The sequence below is a fragment of the Thamnophis elegans genome, chromosome 14, assembly GCF_009769535.1.
Source record: "Thamnophis elegans isolate rThaEle1 chromosome 14, rThaEle1.pri, whole genome shotgun sequence".
Lineage (NCBI taxonomy): Eukaryota > Metazoa > Chordata > Lepidosauria > Squamata > Colubridae > Thamnophis > Thamnophis elegans.
Genome location: NC_045554.1, coordinates 29,114,786 through 29,134,551, shown reverse-complemented (window position 1 = coordinate 29,134,551; position 19,766 = coordinate 29,114,786). Strand labels below are relative to the sequence as shown.

The window sequence follows — 19,766 nt, the reverse complement described above, 5'->3', positions numbered from 1 at the left end:
GTCACATGCAAAAAGCTTCACTGCTTGGATCCACACGCATATTACGAAAATACGTTACGACATCCTAGACCCCTGGTTGGGGCCCGACTAGTAATCAATGCTAAATCCAGCAAAACAACTCGCTGCTGTGATACAATTCTGTTGTTTATAATAATAATAGTAATAATAATAGTAGTAGTAGTAGTAATAATAACAACAATAATAGTTGTTGGGGTTTTTTTTGTTGTTGTTGTCTTACTCATCGTGACCCAATGGACAACATTCCTCCAAGCCTTCCTGTCCTCTACAATTCTCTGGAGACCATTTAAGCTCACGTTGACTGCTTCAGTGATTCTATCCAGCCACCTCCTTCTCTGTCGTCCCCTTCTTCTTTTGCCCTCAATCTTTCCCAGCATGAGGCTCTTCTCCAGGGAGTCCTTCCTTCTCATTAGGTGGCCAAAGTCTTTGAGTTTTCTCTTCAGCATCTGGCCTTCTAAAGAGCAGTCAGCGTTGATCCTCTAGGACTGACTGGTTGGATCGCCTTGCAGTCCAAGGGACTCGCAGGAGTGTTCTCCAGCACCATGATTAAATAATAATTAATGATTAATTAAATAATGATTAAAAATAACTAATTAAAAAGAAACAAAAAAGTTAACTCAAAGGGCAGACTCGACGAACCGCTAGGACTTTCTCTGCTGTCAGCTTTCTATATTTCTTTGTTTCTATTTCATGAGCTCCACATTTCCATAGGATTCCCCCAACTTAAGGTTTCGAAGCCTTTCTGGATTTTGCAGGAATACCCACAATATACTCTGAAAGGTCCATATTTTTCTGGAATTTGGTCATCAACATTGACTCCGCAACCTCTCTCCCATGGCTTTCCTTGACATGCGATGGATCTCCTTCACTGCCTTTCTTCTGGTTGCAGATGACAAGCTGGAACAGCAGCACTGCTTGTTCCCGCTACAAGGATCCATGCCGCCAAGGCCCAGGGGAGGACAAATCGTGGGCAATTGGTAAGATGGACAGCTGTGGCCCCGAAGTGAGACAGATGTCCTTTAGCTAGGAGGAGGAGCCTGTTTAAAGGGCCTAGACCTCCCATTTTGCTAGCTTGTGCTTTGGTTTTAGCCAAGGTAAGTAAGTTGCCAAGGATAAACATCTGCGATCAACCACACACTGGTCATCAGGAGATTTGAAGGAGAAATTAAAAAGTTACCAGTTACGGGCACCATAAAGCCTGTGGTAGAAAGTGGCATGAGAACCACTGTCTTTAAAGATATCGCTGCCTACCCTCCCCACAGATACCAAATTAAAGATAGAGTCAACACACGGCTAGGATTTGCACAACATGTTTAGTCTGAAATCTGGATTAACAAATCATAATTGCAAAGTACAGGGTGTGCTCCCCTCAATAAACCATGATAATTTTGCATGAAAGTGTGCGTCACACAACAAATTAAGTCAATGACTACATTCCCACAGCAAATTACTTTGTCCATCCATCCTTCCATCCATCCATCCATCCAGAATGGAGAATTATTGCCCAACTATGGAGCCATCAATCCATCTGGAATGAAGCATTATTCCTCAACAGGGTGTTCTCTTGGACTAAAACTTCCCAGAGGTTTGAGCCAACAATTGTGGGCTTCGTCTCGGGATACAGGATTGGAAAAGCTCAGGAATTCCAGTTACTTTAAAATACAGGCAAAATCTAATTCAAACTTTTATGATCCCTTTGCTTTGGAATAATAGCAGACTACTGTATATATTCCTTTTTCTCTCAGGAACCTTGTTAGATCCGAAAGGATTATATGATGAAGAAGTGTGCACTCCAGATAACTTACAGAAGTACGTATTATTTTGCTTTCCATCTTATTTCTATCACCAGTATAAATGGGCTGCTCTAACCTAAACACTTCACTTGATATTTTACTTATGTCTCACAGATATTTTTATTGACTTATTTCCTGAATGTTATGTATGCCCTTTACATGGTGGGACTTAAGTCTCACACGACAAAAAAAGGAGATGCAAATTTAAAGCAATAAATCCTCAACATGTGCTTCTTACTCAAAAGTCTTAAAATATAAGCCAAATAAAGGAAAAAGTGTGAAGGGTGTGGTGTTTTAGTAAAACCTATTGTAGGGTTGAGTAAAAAAGATCCAGCCTTTGTAATGGTTGTCCCTACACCCCCAATTTGTCAGGGGCAAGGAACCAGAGCCAATTGTAAATAGCTGAAGTAATTAACATTATTGTTTATCACCTATGTTACAAGTATCTCCAGGGCTTGCCTTCCCTTGGGGATAACCCAATAAGGTTTCATTTCATTTTGTTAGATAGAGCCCAATGTTCAAGTCTGTCAAGATCCTTCTGCATCTTAAGCCTATCTTCTATCTTCTATTGGCTACTCTTGCTAGCTTGGTGTCGCCTGCAAATTTGATTAATTCATGTGGTGCTTGGTTTTCGAACCTGGGCTGTCAGTTTTCCAGCTGACAAACTCAGTGTCTTTAACCGCTGAACCATTGTGCCCCCTTTTTAACCAATGGCTACTGGCCCACCAGTGGTCAGTGGAGTTGGCAGCAGAGTCGAAGTAACTGAAAATTCCTAAAAACTGTCCTTGTGGAGGTTGGGGAGGAACATGGGCTAGTCCTGGAGGATGGGGAAGGATCCGATGAGGGCTCTGTGTCAGAGGCAGAGATGGGGCCATGGTGGTCTGGCAGTGATCAGGTGCCTACAGAGAGCTAGACAGCAGTGAGGCAGAGGAACAGCTGGAGCCTGTTCCCAGTGTGCGCATGCATAGAGCTACCAGAAAAAAAGAACAGCTCAGAAATCAGGGTCGATTTGGGAGTAAAGCCACAGGTGGACGGTGAATGGCCCCTCCTATAGGGAATAAAAGAGGAGTGGAAGGGGAGTGGGCTTTTGCAGGAAACCATTCATTCATTCATTTCAGGAGTGTGAAGATCTGTCCGTGAATCTCGGAGACTCTGTGCCTTGCACAGCACTGCGTTTGGAAAATATTTACATGGCAGCTTTCCAAGCTAGATAAGGTCTGTGGTCATAAATTCACCTTTGAAAGACTGTTTACCAGGCCTTTGCTGAATGTGAATGAGAGTAATTCACATTCATTTAATAAAAGGGGTTTTTGTGGAGACCAAGACTCTGCTTCGTGCTTTTGGGGAAAGCCTAAGGCAGAACAACAGGATGTTGAGTCTCTCTTGGGATTGGTGGAAGCATTAACAGCTGGCTTGAGACCAAATCCAGGAAGGGAAGGAGAGTTCAAAATTTCCACTAATGAGAAAACAGCGGAGCTGGAACATTTTTGTATCCATCTTGTAATACTTTGAAATGAACCAGAGTGGAATCAGAAATAACTCAACTCTGGAAAAGATATAATTGCATGCACAAAATTAGATGCACAACTGGCCCTGAAGGAGCACAAAAGAGTGGGTGTGTAGATGTTGCCCTTAGTCATTCAAAATCTTAGTTCATTTTGAAAACCTTTAGTAACTGACATATTGCAACCCTGACATTATATCATCATTAAAACACACACACACAGAGAAATAATTACATCTCTGAAATGGCTAATGTCATGGGCCAACTAGATTAGGCTTAAAACAGAGCCACATGGAAATTGTTCAATAATAAAATTTGGCAAAGGCATAAAAAACTAATTTATCACCCAGTTAATACTGGCACGAGTACATCTGGAAACTGAACAGTAAATTAGACTTCTGTTAGCTCTCCAGCGCTAACCTCAGAAAACCTATTAATAAAGTTAAGGAGGCTGCAGTTTTAAAAAGACATCACTGAGAATAATCTAGATTTACTTCTTTAGGGGAAAAAAAAAGGATCAATAAGCACCATTGCTTCTGCAGTATATGCCTCTCTCATTGCTTTCATGATTAAGGAAGTCTTTGACGATTTTTAGGTCCATAAGAGTCCCCCAAAGCCGTGTGATGACACCAGGATGGCAGCACAGGTGTTTTTAAAAGTTTTTTTATTGAACACAAATTAAAATATTGAGCACAGTGTAACTATCCCGGCAAGATCAATGCCATACATACTAAGATATAAAGTTACACATTATAACCACCATGCTTTTTAACCTTTGATCTATTCCGTATTTAAAATATAAAAATATCATATTTCCAACCATATTGCTTTGTTCTATCTTATATATTTTCACTATTGTAGTTTCATGCATAATTCTAATCTCCATTCTATAAATCTTAATCATTGCTTATTTTGGGTCTTTCGTGTTTTGTTCCAACCATCGATAAAATTTGTGCCAGATCCTATAATATTCTGATTCCTCTTTATTTTTCAATTCCCACGTTGATTTATCCATTTCAGGCACAAGTCAGAATTTTCCTAATTATTTCCCCTTCTTGAGGAATTTCCCTGTTTTCCCAGTTTTGGGCAAAAGCATTCTTGCTGCCGTAATAATATGTATTGTTAAATAAATTACCCCCTTGTTATATTTATTGTTTATGATTCCCAAAAGATATAGTTCTGGTGTGAATACTATTTCCTCTTCGGTTATCTCCATCAGCCACCTTTGAATTTTCATAACACCAAATGTGTTATGAAGTCAACAACAACAATTTATTATTACAGTCTTAGTCCCGCAACCCTGTTATGAAGTCATCACATTACATTGTTGCATCATTTGCACAATGAACTTATTTTTTATAATAATTTTATTAGCTTATAGTGTTGCCTACAAAGAAAACATGAAAGTAAATAATAGGAAAAATAGGGAAGGAAAAAGGGAAGAGAAAAGACAGAGGGGAGAAGGAAGGAAAAGAAAAAAAAGGCATTGACTTCCGACTCCCTTCGGTGCAGTAGAATAAGGCATTAACATCAAACTTCAACTTTTACCTAATAGTGATATTCATTAGGTTCTGACCAGTTCTGGAGAATCGGTAGCAGAAATTTTGAGTAGTTAGGAGAAGCGGTACATACCACCTGTGACTAGCCCTGCCCTCATCTATTCTCTGCCTCCTGAGTCCCAGCTGATCAGGAGAAAATGAGGATTTTGCAGTATCCTTCCCCTGCCAGGCCTGCCAAGCCACGCCTACCAAGCCATGCCCACCAAGCCACGTCCAAGAACCGGTAGTAAAAAATGTTGAATCCCACCACAGATCAGCACCACAATTCAGTGAACGTATTGCTTATGCCTATACACAAGAATCTAGTCAACTAATGGTCAGCACTAAACTGGCGCTAAATAAGAGTCAGCAGAATTCAAGAGGAGCAGGACTTAGACCGTTTATGAGAATGTGAGGATTCCAGGCTGATTCCCATCTTGACTCTACCCTAGGTTCTGCCTGTCCTCCTTCTACATGTATAAACTGTGGAACAGAAAGAGAGTTGATAGAGAAATGGTTGCAACATGTAAGAGTGCTTAGAAAGTTGGGGGTTTGGAAAATGTCTTCTGATGTAAGATATGTTGTAAGACAAATTTTTACAATGAGCCTAACTCCATCTATTTCTCAGCTTTTATTTAATTTCCCATTACGAAGTGTCTATAATTGGCTGGTCTTTCAAGAGAGGTCGATTCCATCACCACCAAAATTATTCATTGACTCAAGCAATGAAAATTTCATTCTTTCACATACCGCTCTGAGCAGAAGAGTGGTCTGCCAAGAGTACTACTGAAGACAACTAATTAGACAATGGTTTAGTCTGAACCATCTTTGTATCAAAATAAACTTCCTACTGGGCAATTAAAAATGCCCATCTGTGAACCATTGCAAATTACTGATTCCACGAAACTTAAATTAACCAGAAATGGCAAGCAGGCATTAATATATTAGGCTCTAGAGATAAACGTCAGAAGATGTTAAGAGGAGATTTTGCGTTTAAAAGCACTGATAATGAATGAGTAATAGGAATAAATGGCAGCAATTATTTTCATGTATTTCTAACTTTCTAGAAAAGGAGCTGCAGACTTTCAAATGTTTCAGAGGTTTGCTTCTAAGAGGTGGGGAATTTTTTTTCTCATTTTTCAGAGTATAGCCTAATTGACCATTTGGCTCACAACAATATGTCAAGCATATTTCTTCAGGAATAATCTTATCATCAACTCTACATCTTCACCAGGCTGTAAATTATCTCATCCCTTGAAAACTATAATGCACATACCCAACTGGTAGCACTATGGGTAGCCCACTTGAGGCAGATACCATCAAGTTAGGTCTGATACTTGATGAGCACATAGAGAAATGCCCACCAGCTTTGCTTGCTTCCAGTAAAGGCCATCACTTTCCCAAGAAAATTGCACTATTTTTTCCTGTCCTTTGCTTGCTATTTAAAGGAGGGGGGAGGGGGAGAGAGAGAGAGAGAGAGAGGAGAGAGAGAGAGAGAGAGAGAGAGGGAGAGAGAGAGAGAGACAGAGAGAGACATGAGACCCTGATATTGGGAAATGTGGAAGGCAAAAGAAGACAGGGAGGATGAGACAGTTAGATAGTGTCATTGATGCAATGAATATGAATTTGGCAGACAGTGGAGGCACAGCCTGGACGCTGGCTCATAGGGTGGTGAAGATTCAAACCCAGCTGAACTACTAGATATAGATATGGATAGATGACAGACAGACAGACAGACAGACAGACAGATAGATAGATAGCTATGATAGCTAGATAGCTATGATAGCTAGATAGCTATGATAGCTAGATAGACAGACAGAGATAGAGATGATAGAGATAGATTTAGATAGAGATACACGTACAAAGTAATAAAGATAAAGATAAACAATACTTTAGCCATAGAATGGTATAAGGGAATGGCCTTGGGAGACAGGAGGAAGGAACAGGAGTGTACACAATATCTCAGAAGGAAACCTTCCCTAGTAGTCTTGAACTGCTAAGGTGAATGAAGAAGGATAGACTTGCACCCTTCCAAGATTCTGTGAATGTAACCCCACACTAAAGACAGAGTTAGCACCAGTGGTGAAATTCAATTGTTTTTACTACCGGTTCTATGGGCGTGGCTTGGTGGGTGTGGCAGGGGAAGGATACTGCAACATCTTCATTCTCCACTCTGAAGCCAGCCAGAGGTGGTATTTGCCAATTCTCCAAACTACTCAAAATTTCCGCTACTGGTTCTCCAGAACCTGTCAAAACTTGCTGAATTTCACCCCTGGTTAGCACTTCTGAATGTTCTTTTTGTCTGGACTATCTTGCAAGGTTGACAAAATCGCACTGTTGCAACTACCAATTGACTTTTTGCCCATACCCTGTAGATGCTCCTGACTTCAAGAGAGCCGTCCGTCTTGATTTGCCTTAGAATTGATCGGTTGGTTCTCCTTTCAGGCCCCTGAATTCTTAGTGGCAATCTCCAAATGTTAAATTCTCTCTTCTCTCTTGCTCTCTCTCTTTTATGCAATATCCAGTTTTAAGAGCTGTGTTTAGGACCAGAAAGAGTCCAGTTTTAACTATTCTGATCACTTGTTGTCCCTGAAATATCCTTGTCCCTCTTCTTCATCATGTCTACTTTCCCAAAGTTTTTCTCCTTAGGGGGTAGCTTTTCTTCTCCAGCACATTGTACATCTTTTTTCTATTGAATCTGAGAAAACAAAATGATCAATCACCCTCTCTTGTCAACTGCCAGTTCATTAGCATACCCATTGACCTCACTTTGGTTTTTAATATTTCAAGTTTTTCCACTCTCCGCTCTTACTTTCTTTAAATGGTTCCCCCCCCCTCAATTATGACCTTCGCCTAACAGGTTGGTGTAGCCTGTTCATTTCAGATGGATGCTGTTTCAGTCACCTCTTTTAATTTCAGCCCTCTTTTATTGCAATCCTGTCTTTTCATTCTAATTCCCTTACAGGTAGTCCTCAAATAACAACTGTCATTGGTACCAGAACGATGGTTTATAAAGTTGTGATGGTCATTAAACACACACATTTTTGGGCCACTTTTGCTTAATAACCATTGCAAAAAAAACCCATCAAAAATCAGATTGGTCATACTACTGAACCATTTTACAACTGCAATTTGGCAGATTATATTATGGTCGTATGTCGAGGACCACCTGTGTTTGAGAGTTGGTCATATTTCTCTTTCTAGTGAAGTCAGATTCTGGGTGTTATCTGATTATTTTATTTTATTTTTTTCCCCATGTTATGTATTTATTTGAAAAATGTTTATAACCAAGCTCATTTCTAGTACATCTTATGGCAGGAGATGGAGGAGGATAAGGAGGAAGAAGGGGAGGAGGAGATGAGGGAAGGAGGAGAAGGAGGGGGGAGGAGGAGAAGGAATGGAGAGGAGGAGGAGGAGGGGAGGAGGAAGAGGAGAGGGAGAGGAGGAGGAGGAGGAGGAGAAGAAGGGAAGATGTACAAGCAGCGTGAGACTGAATACAAATTTCCAAGTAACCTCAGGTTAATCCTACATATGAAAGCATCTTCAAAACTTCAAAACATTATTAAGTCAGTGTGCACAACTAACAATAGTAGAATATGAATCACAGAATGACATGAAGAATTGGCAAAAACTACCTAAGGATGCTGTGCCCTTATTTAGTGAATCCAATAAACTCTTAGGTATTAAAGATTTAGGGGGTGACAAGATAACTGCTGCCACAGACAGGAGGGGGTCAGCTTACAAGCACCAGAGGGCAGGACAAGAAGTAACAGGTGAAAGTTTATCAAAAGAGATCCAACCTAAAACTAAGGAGAAATTTCCTGATCATGAGAACAATTAATCAGTGAAATGACTTGCCTCCAAAAGTTGTGGTGCTCCATCACTGGAGGTTTTCAAGAAGAGATTGGACAATCATTTGTCAGGAATCTTATAGGGGCTCCTGCTCAGGGGGTTGGACTAGAAGATCTCCAAGGTCTTTTCCAAACTTGTTATTTTGTATTCCAATTTCTAATGTCTTTGACCAAACTGAGGTCACCTTACTATGATAGTGGCTTTAACTTACATGATTTTCAACTATATCATTAGGTTTTTATTGTAATGTCTATAATTTGGAAAGAGGGAGTTTTAGCATTGTTCTTCTCTTTGGGCCCATTTGGATGGCAAGTGTGTTATACCTTGGCAGTTTTTAAGGTCAGACATATTAAGATCATGTTTAAAAAAAACCAGATTGTCTATTCTAGTCTTGAATAGATTAATAACTCTCAGCAGGTGATAACACCTTCCATGTGGAAGACTGTCCTCTAAATATAGAATAGAGTAGAATTCTTTGTTGGCCAAGTGTGATTGGACACACAAGGAATTTGTCTTTGGTGCATAAGCTCTCAGTGTACACAAAAAGACAAGATACATATGGAAGGAAAATGGCAAACTTTCACAGGTAGCTTTGAAAGGAAAGCTGCAGTCAAACAAAAGCCACAAGGAAGTCTCATCCCTGATGGTGCCTGCACTGAAATCAAAGTTTCTTATTTTACAAGGACGCTTGCAATGGGAATTTGCAAGGTGAGAAGTGTAATTTGAAATCACCAAAGTGGAAACAAAGCACATTCAATTAGATCCTTTAGGATTAAGTGGATTTGAAGTGGATTAGAACTATGTAGGACACGAGCCTATAGGAAGGAATGAAGTGGCAATGACAGTCAAAAAGGACACCATTAAATATACAGTTGGCTATAACCCAATGACACCAGGACCTTATTTATATATGGAGATGTATATAAAAATAATGAATATCCAGGCATCAGACTTCATATGTGTGTGTATCTGTCTGTCTGTCTGTCATTCAGTCAATCTGTCTGTCTGTGCAAGTGTGTGTGTGTGTGTGTGTGTGTGTGTTCACCATACTGCAGATTAGGACTCCCAAGTTCTTATAGAATAGAATAGAATTCTTTATTAGCCAAGTGTGATTAGACAAACAAGGAATTTGTCTTTGGTGCAGATGCTCTCAGTGTACGTAAGGAGAATAAAATACATTCATCAAAAATAAAAAGATGCAACACTTCTCAGTGATAATCAAGGTTACTAATAATCTATCAAATCATACTAGGAAACAAATAAACAATATAAATTGAAAGATACAAGCAACATGGTTATAGTCATATGTGGGAAGAGGTAGGTACTAGGAAGAAGAGAGAACAATAGTAATACAGAGTAGCTAATTTGACAGTGTTGTGGGGATTGGTTGTTTAGAAGAGTGATGGCATTCAGGAAAAAAACTGTCCTTATGTCTATTGTTCTGGTGTGAAGTGCCCTATAGCATCGTTTTGAGGGTGGAAATTGAAACAATTGATGTCCAGGATGCGAGGGGTCTGTAGATATTTTCAGTCCTCTTTTTGACTCGTGCAGTGTACAGGTCCTCAATGGAAGGCAGGTTGGTAGTAATTGTTTTTTCTGTAGTTCTAATTATCCATTGACGTCTGTTTCTGTCTTGTTGGGTTGCAGAGCCAAACCAGACAGTTATGGAGGTGCAGATGACAGACTAAATCATTCCTCTGTAGAACTGAATCAGCAGCTCTTTGGGCAGTTTGAGCTTTCTGAGTTGGCCAGAAAGAACATTCTTTGTTGTGCTTTTTTGAGGACGTTTTTGATGTTAGGTGTCCATTTTAAGTCTTGAGATATCATAGAATCTAGACACTGGAAGGTCTCTACCGTTGATACTGTGTCTAGTATTGTAAGAGGCAGTAGTATGGGAGGGTTTCTTCTAAATTCCACCACCATTTCTACAGTTTTGAGTGTATTTAGTTCAAGATTGTTCTGGTTGCACCACGAGGCTAGTTGTTCAACCTCCCTTCTGTATGCAGATTCATTGTTGTCTTGAATGAGACCAATCACTGTTGTATCATATGCAAACTTCAATATCTTTTGAGATGCAGTCATTGGTGTATAGAATGAGCTTGGTCAACTAACAGTTTTACAATGGGCATTGGGTCAAGTAGACTGGCTAGGAACCATTTACTTATTTCATTTTAAAAAAATCAATTCACACAGCTGTCTATTTTGCAGCTCTATTTTCCATGAAGACAGAGCAGCTAGCCGATCAAGTGTTAGCTCTCCCTGCTCCAACCAGGCAATGTGACCCCAACATGCCTCTAGAGTCTTCCTTTCAATTGTGTTTTGTTTAAATTGAGCGGAAAATAAATGGAAAGCTGAGCTGCTGTCAAGGGCCAGCAAGTAGCATCTTCTTTATTCCAGCGTGTTCACCAGCTCAAAAAAGAGGTTGCCTGCTCCCACCTCTGCCCCTGACCCTCCAAAATAGCAGGGAGCATTGACAAAAGTGTAGCTGCTGTAATTGTAATATTGTAAAAGCTGTTGCTGCTCAGAGTGCATCTACTTGCTACGACAAAAAGGATGCTGCACCCTAGAAAGAGTGCAGAGAAAAGCAACAAAGGGCCTGGGTGCTACATGGTAGACAATGGTTAAGGGAGCTAAGTGTGTTTAGCTTAACAAAGAGAAAGGCTGGGGTGGGGGACATGATAACTGTCTTCCAGTACTTGAGGGGCTCTCACAGAGAAGTTGGCTTATTCTCCAGAGCCCCAGAGGACAGGAGAAGGAGTAAGAAGGTTTCAAAGAGAAAACCAAGCGAAAAGTAAGGAGAAATTTCCTGACAGTGAGAACAAGAAATCAATAGAACCGCTTGCTTCCTGGAGTCGTGGGTGCTCCATTACTGGAGTTTTCAAAAATAGACCAGACAACCATTTAACTGGGATGGTATAATAAGTATCCTGCCTGAAGCACGGGGTTGGACTAGAAGACCTCCAAAACCCCTTCCAGCTCTATGATTCTATGATTCAACCATACCATTCAACTATGATTCTGTGATTGATTCTATGACTAATTCTATAATTGGTTCTATGAGTCTGTGATTTTATGATTGATTCTATGATTTATGATGATTCTATGACTGATTCTATGATTGATTCTATGATTTTATGATTGGTTTTATGACTGGTTCTATGATTCTATGATGTATTCTGATTGATTCTGATTGATCTTATGATTCTATGACTTTCTATGATTGATTCTATGATGCTATGCTTGATTCTGATTGATTCTATGATTGATTCTATGACTGGTTCTATGATTCTATGATTAATTCTGATTGATGCTATGATTCTATGACTGATTCTATAATTGATTCTATGAGTATGATTCTATGATTGATTCTATGATTCTATGATTGATATTATGATTGATTCTGACTGATTCTATGATTCTATGCTTGATTCTATGACTGGTTCTATGATTCTATGATTGATATTATGGTTGATTCTGATTGATTCTATGATTCTATGCTTGATTCTATGATTCTATGACTGATTCTATGATTCTATGACTGATTCTATGATTCTATGACTGATTCTATGATTGATTCTGATTGATTATGATGCTATTATTGATACTATGCTTGATTCTATGATGATTCTATGATTCTATGATTGATTCTATGACTGGTTCTATGATTCTGATTGATTCTATGATTAATTCTGATTGATTCTATGATTCTGACTGATTCTATAATTGATTCTATGAGTATGATTCTATGATTGAGTCGATGATTGATCCTATAAGTCTATGATTCTATGATTCAATGATTCTTTCAATGATTCCATTGTGACTTTGTCCAAACAAGGGTTGCTGCACGAACATCCTTCCCAATCAATGAGTGATTTTCATTCCCCTTCTTAAAAGCTTTGCCCTTCCGTGTAATGGGAAGCTGCTTGCTTTAGGAACAAAACTGTGGCGGATGAGATTGAGCTAGAACTGAGCTGATTTAAAACCACCCGTGTCTTTGCAAACCAGGACGATGGAAAGCGAAGACGGACGGAAGGCCTTCCTTGTCTTTCCCACAAGTAAGAGCCAGGCCTCGAGCCAAAAAGGGAGGAAGGGGCTCTGAAAGGCAACGGGAGGAGGATTGACTACCTGCTCTACAGCAAGGAAGGACTCTACCTGGAGTGGAAAACAGTAAGCTACTTTTAATGCCATTTAAAGCTAAAAATTTCAGATCCGCTGTAAGGAAAAGTATTCCTAATACACGTCTCTTCCCAGCAGGGACACCATGTAAGAAATTTGCATTCTAATAGCTCCACAGTATAAGTGGGAGGGAGAATCCAATCTTTCCGAAGCGATAGATCTTGCACGATGTGCCCTGAATTCAAGGAAAGATCTAACTTTAATTCTCTGTTAGGCTTTATTTCATCCCCAATGTTCTCCTGCAGATTTCAGCTGTCCTCTTGAAATCTGCACAGAGGAGCACATTTTGAGAAGAACGATGCATTTAAACGCATGTGTATGTGTATGGATGAGTGGGTGTGTCAGGGTTCCAAGTAGCACTCCCAACGAAAGAAGACTCCGACGCTTGAGTTTCCTCAAAGTTCCATTTTATTAGAGGTGTCATATTGGCACATCTGGGAAAACCTGAATCTGAAAGCTTCCAGGAAAGGAAAATCCAAGCCCCTGTCCAGCACCCACATGGCCCAATCAGCCCCATATCAACTGGAGATGCCTCCCAGTCACATCACTCCAGGTGCAGGGCACGATGTCCTTGACTCTCTGAGAAAGGAATGTTATATGACTATATATCCCATACTCCATATAATCCCTCCTCCACTTTTCCCACAGCATTGAATGTGGCAGGCCTAAAGGCTCAATGCAAAAGGTGGCTTCCAGGCCTATAGGCTGCCACCCCCTGGTCAGAAGAACGTGTCCTGTAACAAGATAAACACAGGGGTTTAAAATCAAAACCCTAACTACAAGAAGAGATGTCATATTGGCACATCTGGAAAAACCCAAATCTGAAAGTTTCCAGGTTTTCCCCACCCATACCAAAGTTCAAGTCCCTTCCCAGCACCCACATGTCCGTCACATGGCCCGATCAGGCACCGTCCCAACTGGAGATGCCTCTCAGTCACACCACTCCAGGTGCAGATGTCCTTGACTCTCTGAGAAAGGAATGTTATTTTGACTATCTCTGCCATACTCCATATAATCCCCCCCTCCCAGTTTCCCACAGCATTAAATGTGGCAGGCCTGAAGGCCCAATGCAAAAGATGGCTTCCAGGCCTGACAGGGTGTATATGTGTGAGTATATTGCTATAAAGCAGGTATTATAGCATATTCTGAATTCCAGAATCTAGGGACAAATATGAATGTGAATAGTTTGGAAGCATCCGTGTACTTCTGTATAAAACAAGTTAATTGATGTTATCGTTGTTTCATTCTCTTTTCCTTTCTTCAGACCCCATCTCCCCCTCCCTCTTCTTCACTAAATTGTTGGGCAGATGAGTTGGGACCTATATTTGTGGTTCTTGAAGCTTTGGAAGAGAAATACAATGCAAAGCTCCCTGGCGTTCTCTGACCTTGGTGGTTTTCTTGCATATGCATTTCATTACCCAACTAGATAAACCCATCAGTGCTAGAAGGGGGATTGGCTTGCTCTCTTTTTATATACAGTAGCTTGCCCTGGCAGTGCTGGTGGTAGTTCCTTTTATTTCAGTTTGATTGTCTGAGTTTTCTGTTTTGTATTTTACCTTTTATGATAAAAGAAAATGAATATACTTTTTTAAAAAATGCTTGTCTGAGTTGGTAGTTTCTTCTACAACTGATGATGTTACTGTAGTTTGGGTTACAAGACTTCAGCAAAAAAACAACGGTTCAGAGAACACAAGGACCCCACAGTCCTCTTTTTCTCCTCCCTCTCCTTCTCTCCTCCTCTGGCTGCCCCCAACAAACCCCCCTCTCTTCTAGCACTGATTATATTACTTGCTTTGGTAATGAAATGTCTGCAAGAAAACAACCAAGCTCAGAGAGCATTGAGGACTTCCCCGCACCAGTTGAACCCCGAGCTATAAATATCTCTTCTAAATCCAATATAATTAAACCCCTTGATGGCTTGCAGCATCAATTTTGTTTAATACAAAAAAATTGCCTTGTGCCGTCTGATAATGAGGAAGCCAATTGCAGGCTCCCCTTTCAGCCGGACGTCATTCAGTAGCTGGTTAGACTCAACAGGAGAGGAGCCTCCCAGCTCCTGAAGATCGCGAAGACCTTCGCTTGCTCTTTCTTTTAAAAAAATAAATAAACAAACCCCATTTCTTTTGTCGTCCCCTTTGCAGGAAGTAGAAGAATTCAGTTTTATCACCCAGTTGGCAGGACTGACGGATCATCTTCCCGTTGCCATGCGCCTGGTGGTTTCCACGGGGAAGAAGACTCTTAAAGGAAGGAAGGAAGGAAAAGTTTGTCACATTTTCCTCCAGAGCTTAGCAGAGGGAACTTCCACAGTTGTGACCAAGACACAAGAGTGGTTCTTTTCTGGTGCCCCACCCCCATGCCTCTTAAACCCCCTCAGGACGGACCAGGCTGGTTTCCCATTGATCTTTTCTACGTTCAAAACCCACTTTGGAGGCTGTTGGAAAAGGAAACACAGAGAGGCAGATGTGAACATTTGTGGGGAGTTCGATGAGACGAAAGGCGACTCAATTGACAAGTGTCACATGTTGCCCCAGCAACCAGGCAGGCCTATATTTCTATACTTTCACTGTGGACTTAAAGAAACCGAGACAGACATCCCAATTCCTTTCAATCAGTGCCATTCTTACTTAACCTACGTACACCCACATCCGCACATATGCCCACCTACATATATATCTATATATAGAGGTAGAAATATATATAGGTATATACGGATATATAGCACAATTTAGTTTATAATTGGTCTGTGTTTGTTCTGCTCCAGAAGTGAGTTTTTGCTTTATTTCTTTAGATTCTTAAAATGCTAATTCTTTCTTTCTTTCCTTCCTTCCGTCCTTCCTTTCTTTCCCTCTCTCTTCTCCCTTTCGCTCAGTTTTTTTTTTTTTAGCCTTGTAAAGTTGTAGCAGCATGCCTGGATTGGAAGCATGTGTTTACATTGCATGGCATCACTTTGAAATGAAATGGTTGTAAAGGTGACCAGTGAGTTTGGAGGGTGGGGGCGGGGTGGGGGGGGAAAATGTGACCACCCCAATGTTGACTCAAAATCAAAAGAGGCCAAGGGAAAGCATTTTTAGAGAGTGAACCCCTATTTGGGTTCATGGGTGAACCGAAGAAGGCATGGACCTTGGATGAATGAAAAAATGCAGAATCCCAATTCATGTCTTCATGCAATTCCCACTTTAAAGAAGATAATAACCAACAAGGACCAATTGATTCACCAGACACTCTGAAGTGGCACTTCTTTCTTTGAAGTGTGTCCCCAAAGTGTGCAATGGAGAGGATTAGAGAGAGGGATGTACAAAGATCCCCCCAATCCAGCTGGTCTTTCTGTACCGATAGACTAAACTTCGGATCTGAGGTCATTCCCATCCAGAGGTGGGTTGCTGGAGGTTCGCAGGGGTTTGGGACAGAAGTGGGTTCCTACCGGTATGGTATGGTTCAGCCGAATAGGTGGTAACTCCGGAGGACACATGACCGTACTGGTTCTATCCTCGGCAGCACCATCTTGATTTTATGTTCTGCACATGCGCAGAAGAATCTTCATTGAAAAAATGTATTTTTCTCCTTTTAAATGTGCGCATGCACAAAATTTTTCAGATGCCGAACCAATAGTAATGGCGGCAGGAATCCACCCCTGGTTAAGGAGAACCTCTAGCTAAGATTCTGTGCAGTTTGGAGAACCCCCAAATTCCACTCCTGGCTGGCCCCACCCACCCCACCCCTCCCAGGAGTTGTTTTGGATGCAGATAAGTGCAGGGCGTGTGCGGAGCCTTGGGGAGGATGAAAAACTGCCCTACTGGAAGTTTGTTTCGCCCTCACAGAGGCACAAGGAAAGCCTCCAGAGCCCGGGGAGGGCAAAACTGCCCCCCCGCTGTGGTGCAGGAGGCCAACTAGGCCACACCCACCAGCAACTGGGCACAGAACCCCTTGCTAAATTTTTTGAAGCCGACCCCTGCTCCTATCCCAGAAACCCTTTTGAATTGAGGGGAGCAGATCTGAGACTTCAGCTGCAGAATTCCAGGGGCCATCCCTTGACCAAGAAGCTCCACTGATAATGGGCATTGTCCAAGGTTCCTGTATCTCACCTCCAAAGCCGAATAGCGCTATCCTAAGACAGAGGACCATTGTGTTGGGAGAAAGCTAGCTCATCCTTTCCCCTGAACATGTTCATTTTTTAAGGATAGGAAACGGTGAGAAAGAACTGAGATTAATAATAATAATAATAATAATAATAATAATAATAATAATAATAATAATAATAATAATGGCCACCTTCTGTATGAAGCAATATTTCCACCGTCAACAGCACTGTTAGATTCTGCAGAGCAAATTGATATGGATTACTACATCCACAGCATAGACTTCTATCCAGGGGTGAAATTCAACAGGTTCTAACAGGTTCTGGAGAACTGGGAAGTGGAAATTTTGAGTAGTTCTGAGAACCGGCAAATATCGCCTCTGGCTGGCCCCAGAGTTGGGTGGGAATGGAGATTTTGCAATATCCTTCCCTGCCATGCCCGCCATGCCATGCCCACAGAACCGGTAGTAAAAAAAATTGAATTTCACCACTGCTCCTATCCAGCTCCTAGTAATGTCAAGGGGAAGGGGCTTTGGATAAGATAGAACACTGTTTCTCCACCTTGATGACTTGAAGATGTCTGAACTTCAACTTCCAGAATTCCCTGGCTGGGGAATTCTGGAAGTTGAAGTCCAGATATCTTCAAGTCACCAAGGTTGAGAAACCCTGAGGTAGAATGAGGCTACAAGGACAACACCACCAAACTGAGAAGGTACTGCTGTGATCACCATCATCTTCAGTTAAAGACTCCATAATCCCTTGCTGGGTGGAGTCTGGGCAACCGACTGGAGCTAGCAGAGTGTTTTAATGGCCGGATGCCCTTCCCTGTCGCCAATGCGGAATTTTATTCCGCAGATATATTCTCAGAGTGGCCAGAGAGAGAAATATCTGCCTGTATACCTAGAATTGAACTCCCAGCCGCCTGCTTGTGAGGCGAGAGCGCCACCTTTAGGCCACCGCACCACTTCCGAGTACTGTTGTGATACAGTAATTAATTCCTCTGGTATTTTATCAAGATTATCAGAGCAATCGGAGATCCACTTGAGGGAAGTGACCAAGTGCTGTAAAATGGAGGATGGTTTTGATTCCGATGAGGAGAATCAAAAGTCAAGGCAAACTTCAAAGCAAAGCAGATAGATTTTCCTGTTGAAACTTCACAAAATTCTACCTATACTGCAAGACGGTTCACTGACAAATGCCCGCTCGACAAAAGCGCGCGACGAAACCGCGGGCATAAAACGCAAGTTTGAAATTGTGGCGACAAATGAGCGTAGAAGCGCGCCGACAACAGCACGCTCTTAACCTAACCCTAAAGGTAATCCTAAACCTAACCCTAAACCTAACCCTAAACCTAACCCTAACTCTTACTCTAACCCTTACCTTAACCGTAATCACGCTTCTGTCGGGTCTTTTGTGGGTGCACTGTCAACATCGCAGTTTTGTCGACGCGCTGTTGTTGGGCACACATTTGTCGAGTCATACTGCAAGACAAGAATAAGGAAAAAGGGTTGAGTCAAAGATTTGATGCCTATTTTGGGAGGCGATCTAGCTGAAGAGCTGTGAGTAAGAAAGCAGAGCACAGAGCAGAAACCCCTGACTACTAATTAAGTAATTGGTAGCCTACAGTGTAGTAAAGTGGTAGCACGACAGTTTCTGATGTTACAGGAATTGTTCTCCCCTGTGAGTCTGTTTTTCACTGGGCAATGCTAATTTGTATCACATCATTGTGAAATATTCCCATTGGAAAAATATTCTCACGGTAAGTCCTAGACTTACAACAGTTCATTCAGTGACCATTCCGAGTTACAATGGCACCGGGTAGGAATATTGGGAGTTATAGCCCAGTGCACCTGAAAGATAGTCAGTTGGGGAAGGGTGCCTTAGAAGAAAGAAATAATCTGCCAGGTAAAAGAATAGCAATAGCAATAGCCCTTAGACTTATATTCCGCTTCACAGTGCTTTTATAGCCCTCTCTAAGCGGTTTACAGAGTCAGCCTCTTGCCCCCAACAATCTGGGTCCTCATCTTACCCACCTGGGAAGGATAGAAGGCTGAGTCAACCTTGAGCCTGGTGAGATTTGAATGCCTGGCTGTGGGTAGAGTTAGCAGCAGTACGCATTCTAATAGGAAGGAAGGAAAGGAAGGGCAATAGCACTTAGACTTATATACTGCTTCACAGTGCTTTTAGCCCTCTCGGTTTACAGAGTCAGCCTATCACCCACAACAATCTGGGTCCTCATTTTACCCACCTTGGAAGGATGGAAGGCTGTCAATCTTGAGCCTTCTGGGATTTGAACTGCCAAATTTGCAGCCAGCCGGCAGTCAGCCGAAATAGCCTTGCAGTACTGCATTCTAACCACTGCACCACCGAGGCTCAGGTATAAATTGGAAGAGACCCCTGCAGATCTTAAAACGGGGTGTCCAAAGGTTGGGATTGTGACCAGTCTCGATAGATCTCGGTGTCAATGGCACTGTATGAATAACTGTGGGCAGCTTTACAACTGAATGTGATTTCAAAAACGTCAAATGCCCTCTCCCTTGAGAGTAAACCTATGCATATCCCAAAGGTGCATTTTCAAAAGGCAACTGGATGTTTTGCTTCTCGTCCAAGAAGCTTCTTCAGCTCAGAATGGAAGAACCTTTTTGGATGAGAAGCAAAGTGTCTTCAGGGGAAAACAATCCCTAGGCATCTTCTAAGAAAGCATCAATGACCTGGATCACCAAGAATCTACCTAGACACAGCCTACACACCTGTAAGGAAACATGTTTGACTTGCTCCGCCACACCTCCTTTACTGTGTTAGGTGAGGAA

General features: G+C 41.6%; 1 protein-coding gene across 1 annotated transcript in view; it reads left to right on the top strand.

The window, feature by feature from the left end:
• Positions 1-18,093, top strand: part of SMPD3 (sphingomyelin phosphodiesterase 3) — a 47,479-nt gene extending 29,386 nt beyond the window's left edge. The window contains 7 exon segments of the mRNA XM_032231099.1: positions 908-938; positions 940-995; positions 1,764-1,827; positions 12,711-12,793; positions 12,796-12,872; positions 15,023-15,265; positions 17,812-18,093. Coding sequence (XP_032086990.1) covers positions 908-938; positions 940-995; positions 1,764-1,827; positions 12,711-12,793; positions 12,796-12,872; positions 15,023-15,265; positions 17,812-18,093 — 836 coding nt within the window.
• The last annotated feature ends 1,673 nt before the right edge of the window (positions 18,094-19,766 follow it).